Source organism: Limulus polyphemus, unplaced genomic scaffold (assembly GCF_000517525.1).
Source record: "Limulus polyphemus unplaced genomic scaffold, Limulus_polyphemus-2.1.2 Scaffold8342, whole genome shotgun sequence".
NCBI lineage: Eukaryota > Metazoa > Arthropoda > Merostomata > Xiphosura > Limulidae > Limulus > Limulus polyphemus.
In genome coordinates this window covers 14,407-21,704 of record NW_013673952.1, presented here as the reverse complement: position 1 = coordinate 21,704, position 7,298 = coordinate 14,407, and the positions used below count along the sequence as shown (strand labels likewise).

Sequence of the window (7,298 nt, the reverse complement as noted above, 5' to 3'; positions counted from 1 at the left end):
ATACATCTATTTACCTGAACAACTTAGACACCTATACCATTTATTGTACAAACACATACATCTATTTACCTGAACAACTTAGACACCTATACCATTTATTGTACAAACACATACATCTATTTACCTGAACAACTTAGATAACTATACCATTTACTGTACAAACACATATATCTATTTATCTGAACAACTTAGGAACCTACAATTTTCTCTTTCATATATTGTAATTTTCTCCCCATGAGTGAAAATATAAAAATTCATAAGAACACCCTTAGAAACAGTTCTAAAGTTTCACAAGTCATACCTTAGCAATATCTTCACGAATCCGTAGGTTTCGAACAGTAATTCGCTGTTTGCTGTCTACTTTAGTCCCAGGCATATCAGCATTGTCGGCATATTTCTCTTCATCATCATCCATATCACTGTCCATGTCATTATTCTATTACAAACAAAAAACATTAAACACTACAATGACATCAGATGGGTAAAAAAACAAAGAACATTATTATAGTACATCAGTTTAATGTATAAGCTGTGAATTGCAGCAAATATGAATACGTCACATTTTGTTACTACTTTTGGTATATGGAAATAAAATAAGCTTTTTTTTTCCTGCTTTAATTTATCACAGTAACTTATAGGAATCCTCCTATCGATTCATCAACAGAAGTGAATTTAATAAAATAATGTGACTCAGGTATTAACCCTTTCTCCTCAACAGCCATTTTTAAATTCCTTTCTGCATTGGTATTGCAGTGATGAGAAAGGGCAGGAAGTGAGTGAAATGAGAAACTATCGGAAATACATTTTCAATGCTAGAAAATGTTAACTTCCAAAAGGGTACTACCTCCCCTCACCCAAAGCTAAAATCCCACATTGCAAAGGTGGAGGGGTTGGTGAAGGTGCAAAGGTAATCAAACAAGTGGAGAACAATCGCCATGAAGAACAGATGTGCCACAATTATAAAACGAGGCACAGCTGTGGGGTATAGCACTACTTCTGGAATAGGTATGCTCTTTGGCCAGCAATGAACAAAGTAAGACACTTGGGGCAGAACTTAATAGACAGACACCATGTCATGTAATACAGATTCCACCCTTGGACAACAAATGGTAGATAAGATATCCACATGAGCACATGACACAATCATAGTCAGATTTCAAGAAGTGCCTGGAATCAGATATAAGAATACGTGGCTAAGGCTAAAGGACTGTAAATGTATATGAATAGACTAACTGCAGTCCTCCCAGGCAAAAAACATCCAGGGAAAGCACCTTGGGATACATCAGATTATGCCAAGTGCAGTCCATCCAGTCAAAAACAACAGTGGAAGCACCTTACATAAGACTGTAAGATCAACAAATGCAGTCCACCCAGGCAAAAAACATCCAAGGGAAGCACCTTGTGTTTGATTGAGTATGACAAGTGCAGTCTATCCAGGCAAAAAACATCCAGTGGAAGTGCCTTGCATAAAATTGTTTGTTTCACATCTTGCACACAAGTTATTTAGAGATCAACAAGTGCTGTCCACCCAGACAAAAAACATCCAAGGAAAGCACCTTTTGTTTGATTATGCCAATTGTAGTTCAACAGGACAAAAAAACATCCAGTGGAAATGCCTTGCATAAAAAAAATTATTTCATGAACAGCAACTGTGATCAGCCTGGACAAAAACATCTGGGAGAAGAGCCTTGTGTTTGACTGAGTATAGCAAGTGTGGTCCATCAGGGCAGAAAACATCCAATGGAAGTGCCTTGGATTGAGCATATTATGATAACGTATAATGATTATATCCCTGTTCTCACAGAGTGGGTACATATGACTATGAAGTGTGTTTTATCATACAAATCCCACTCCAGAGGAAACCTCCATGGTCCAACACTCCAGCAACTGGGAACTGGAAGTAACAAGGAATCTACTACATGCTCTACTACAAGAAAAGGGGGGGGGGGTATTGAGAAGTCTGGAGAAATAACACACTTGGGACAGTGCAATGTATGTCTGCGATTCCCTATTTTGAAAAGCAGAAACACCCTGATTGTAAGAATCATCATGAGTCAGTAGAAATGGGCAAAAATCTTCTATCTGCTTTACTCATGAAGTCCACGAGTGACAATCCTTTATATTGACACAGTGAGAAGAAACAAATATATAGACGTATACGCACACCTGGATAAATGGCTGGTGGTCTTACAGAAACACCCCATCTCCACAGTGAGCATTAAGGAAGTATACAGATTTAGTGCCAAGATATAATATTCAGCATATCTGACCAAGCAACACCTGCCACCAGGTGGGGTCCTGAAATATGACATTTATTAACAAATTAGTATAAAGAAGAATCAGATGTCGCCTTACCCCAGGCAAAGGCAAACAGATGTGTGTAGAATCACCACAGGAGGAGGATGATACTCCTCAAGGAAGACATAGCTATGTTGTGCAAATAAAACGTGACAAATGGATTGGGAGTTGTCCATATACCAACTTGAACAATCTCCTCCAAAAGATGGAGGTTGCAAGCAGCTAAAGACGTAGTTAGATGACAAATGTAGGGTGAAGAAACATGATGTAGATAGAGACCGTCCATGGACACATCAGAATATGCCAGTTGTATGAGTTGATGAATCCAACCAATGAGCATAATAAGTGAAAAGATCACTGGAAACAGAGGAATTCCATGGAACAAAAAGACAGAAATGAGAACCATGAAAGAAAGCAGTATGAACCATATAACATAACAGGTAATGACCTGGACAAAGTAGATGATCCAGATCTGAACAGGAGAACATGTGGGAAAAGGAAGGTAAGGAAATAGGAGAAAAGGCCCAACAACCTTCCTGGGCAGCCAATATCCTGGGATGGAAAGCCTGATCTGGATAGTGGATAACATACAAAGAATGGTAAAGGATGCAGGAGAACAGTGAGATCTCAAATTGGCAGAACAGAGGAATGTGGAGGATGGACCACATGAAAGGACCAGAAAAGGAGGGAAATAGCTAAGGAAGAGAAGGCATTCTGGAAGTGAGAGAAAGGAAGATGTTCGATAGAGCAGCCCTAAAGAGACCAACAGTTGAAACAGACAAACCCTGAACAAACAACCAGATGAGGAACAGAAGGACGGGATGGTCGGAAACCATGACCTATAGATCAAAGTCTGAAGTAAGACCAAAGCCTCTGGTATATAGACAAGGAGGAAGGGTACAGCCGAGGAAAGACGCTATACAAGAGGTGAATCCCAGAGCTGAGGTACAGGACTGAATGAAAATCACATGTGAAGCTGGAGTGTGGTGACATGGGATGAATAACATCTGATCTTGGTTGTAGGAGGAGCAATCAGGACAGTAAAGGCCAGAGCAGAGGGAACCGTGTCTGATCCAACCAATAAAGAGCAACCAAAAAAAACAACAACGAGTAATCTGGATAAGGGGAAAAGACCCAGGTGAAGAGTTTGATAGGATGGTGGGCATATAAGTGAAAACCCCTCCAGTCTGGACTAAAGCATCCACCCCCAGAGCTGAGGGATGAGGAATTGTAGACCAAAAATGAAGGAAGTTTGGCATTCCAGTGAGTGAGAAACACACATATATATGCAGATTTTCCAGTTGAGAACACACTCACAAAAAAACCTGAGGATGAAGGGACCACTCCGTGGGGAGAATCTGATTGAGATGTGATAAGTGATTGGCCAGAAGATTCATAACTCTGGGAACATGATATGCCAGAACAGTCATGTCGTGGTCAGTGGTCTAGTACAAAGTCTGAAAACACACAGATCTGGACTTGGTTCCCCCTGCTTGGTAATATAGCTGACAACAGTGGAATTGTCAGAATGAATCATAATCACCTACACCTACAGGAACTGGAGGAAATGATACAGAGCCAGATGAACTGCAAAAGGTTCCAGGATGTGGAAATAGAGAGTAGCTTCCTCGACTGACTACCAACCCCAATTCTCTGGGGAATCAAGGAAAGCACACCAAGAAAACATCTGAAAACAGGTGAGACTCAGTATGAGGCAGAGGAATGGAAAACCCCACTGTGGTCAAGTCCCTGTTGACCTAAGGGAAGAAGAGCTTCAAAGGAAGTCCACAACCCCAAAAGAGAGAGAACCTCTTGTGCAAAGAAAGAAGAAGAAGTTAGGGCCTTTACGACTGTCCGCTCCATATCCCGGAGCCTAAGTGGAGAAGGCTGGGCTCAACTGAGATGGGAAGTGAAGAGAACCCCCAAATGAATAAGATACCAAGATGGGGTAGTGAAGGACTTCTCCAACTTGATGAGAAACCACACCCAAGCATCTACTTGAAGAAGTAAGCGGGTGTTAGTGACTGACTGGGCATGGGAAGAGGTGAGCAGAAGCCAGTCGTACATGTAATAGGGAATCCAAAGACCCAGTGAGTAAAGATGACATGCAAAATAGCATACCACACGACAAAACACATACGGAGCTAAAGAAAGACCAAATGCCAGTGCCCAAAACTGGAAGATAGAACCTTCATTGACAAACCGAAGAAAAAAAAACGTGACACTGGGGCAAAAACCCACCAAAGTGAGAGGTAGAACTTCAGAGTGAAGCAAGGTGTCTCCAGATAAGAATATAGTTGGAAAAGAGCTATGATAGGACACCAATCTCCCGTATATTTTGGAGAAAACAAACAGACAGGAGTAAAATCCCAATTAAGTGGGCCCCACCCGTTCGTAGAATTCAGACACAAAAACATTTCTAAAACAAATGAATAGAAACAATGGAAATCAAACACAAGAAGTTGAAACTTGAAGTTTAAACTGATATAAAGTTATGATCAAGCACAATCAAAATCTTGTAGTAACAGAATGAGTTAAAACACATGTCTATACATGAGAATGCCAATTGAGAAAGTGAGGATTGTACTGCAATGGTAGAAGGAGCTACCTGCAATAATATAGGTGGTGCAATATGATTGGTGGAGGGTAGTTACATGATCAGTACATGCTGCAATGGTGCAAAAAAAAATGAGGGGGTATAAAAGACTGGTGTGCTGTTGAAAAATTTTAGCCATGCTTAGAGGACAAGTCAAGGTCGAGATAGCTTTGGGTGAGAGGATGTAGTACTATTTCAGAAATATTTATTTTTCTCCACATATAAAAAAATGCTCACTTTCATGCTCAAACTCATCTCTGCTCGAATATAAAAAAACACGTCTGAGCTAAGCTTTATAAAACAAAAATTATAAAAAAAATTTTATGAATTAACATTCTTCACATAAAATGTTCTTTGTTTTGATGTTCATGGGAAGCTAAACAAGGATTATATGCAATAGCCTTCCTTAATGTTGAAATGGGATACTCTTCTTCATTCAACTTGTATGCCAGATATGATTCACTTTTCACTTTTTTTTTTTTATGAGATCTTTAAAATCAAGTTATCTTTACCTTTCTAAGGTGCATGTTTTTCTTCCTTAAATGTCAATAATTAACAATAAAGTCTCATTCCCACTTATTTACTGGGACAATAAAAAACTTTTTACAGTCTGTTGAAGACTTTAATAACTCAATAGCTTTTAAATGTGTGCTTCACTTTTCCAATATTGGAAGGTTTTATTAGGAAATTAAAATAGTATATTATATATGCCTCTATACAGGTTTTGTTTGTTTATTTGTTTCTTGGTTAAGATATATACAGAATCAGATGCTATCTCTACAATGAATCTAATAATATTAAATACATACCTGTTCTCTGATTACTGTAATCTCTCCAGACAAAAGATCTTGTTTTAAACGTTCTTCTTTTTGTTGTCGTTTTGCCTAGAAGTAGGAATTTATACACTTCAGTGACATTTATCTAAACAGCTTTCAAACTCATTTTGTATTAAACTGTAAAAATAGATAATTAATTATCTATACTCTAACAAGAAAAACTACAGAAATCACATTTTAATCAACAATAATCTTAAGAAATGTTCATGAAAAGAATTTGTAAAAACCTAAACCTTATATTACCAAAATATAATAGTTTTCTCAAAATATAATCCTTGTTTTATATATATTTCAGTTCAATTCTAAGAGATGAAATATTCTTTAATTAAATGAATAATACTCTGAACAACAGAATATAATTACTAAGTTTGTATGCCTGGTGAAACGGGAAAAATTTAATATATAAATATAAAAAAAAATGTATACATGAACTATATGATAGCATAAGACTTCTAATAATTATACATTTTACTTTCCGATTCAAAATAGAAGAGTAGTCAAATGGACAAATTTTTACCAAATATACACAGTGTTATCAAACAAATAAATAATTCAAGTTTTCTTTTAAATGTATGCAAATATTTTAATCATTTCATTCCAAGTGTTAAGCATGGCTGACAAAATGAACTGTGTAAGTAGAGTGGAAATGAAGAACATTTTTGTCATTCTTAATATTAATTTTGGATAATTAAAAGCTTTTCAAAATAGTAATAAAACCTACAAAACCTGCATTTTGAAATTTCTCTAAAACCTTTGTTAACAGAAGGAATAATTAGCGAAGTGTTACATTTTTTAAGTCAAATGATACTCAGTTGTTCATTTCATTATTTTTACTTAACATTTTGCCTTACAAAGACTTCTTGCGATGTGCCATGTAATTTAACGTGAGTGGGGTCTGTTTGTAGTCAATAAACAGAAAAACTATAAACATTCCATAATTTCATTTTGCTTAACTGTGAAACTTGAGCTTTTTATTTTTTCAAAACAATCATAGAATATTCTTTCACTGCTTTTTTCTATTTTTCTATTACGTTCAAAATTTTATTGAGCTACATTATGTTTATGTTATACCAATTAGAATCGCATAAAATCTTAGCTAATAATCCATGTTTTAATAGTATACAAGTTTTAATTTCTTTTTTCTACAAGGGAATATTTTAGAAAATCCTGAATTTCCACTAGTTTTTACCTCACAGGGTTTCCAAACAATGTTGAACAAAATATTGTTAACAAATAGAATGTCCTGATTGAATTTCATTAAACACTTAATAAATCAAGAGATAACCTAAATAAAAAATATGTCCCTATGACAATTATTATTCTGAATAAACATAATGACAGTAGACAGGACATTAATCATGTGGTGACTTTTTTAAACTGTCAACTTATGAAAATTACACTGAAACTTTGATAATGTTATGCACATACTGAATATATGTATATATATATATATATATATATATATATATATATGACAATAATAATACAAACAAACACCACAGAACAACTAAAGTTAGGGTAGTGAACTAAATAGTGGAACTTATGAACGTGTCTTAGTGAGAGGTATC

The 7,298-nt window shown here is 36.2% G+C and overlaps 1 protein-coding gene across 1 annotated transcript in view; it reads right to left on the bottom strand.

Annotated features, from left to right (window-relative positions):
- Positions 1-7,298, bottom strand: part of LOC106475277 (pre-mRNA-splicing factor SLU7-like) — a gene marked incomplete at its 5' end in the record, with an annotated part of 25,826 nt that overhangs the window by 7,874 nt on the left and 10,654 nt on the right. The window contains 2 exons of the mRNA XM_013935973.1: positions 302-436; positions 5,704-5,778. Coding sequence (XP_013791427.1) covers positions 302-436; positions 5,704-5,778 — 210 coding nt within the window. The remainder of the gene's footprint in view (positions 1-301; positions 437-5,703; positions 5,779-7,298) is intronic.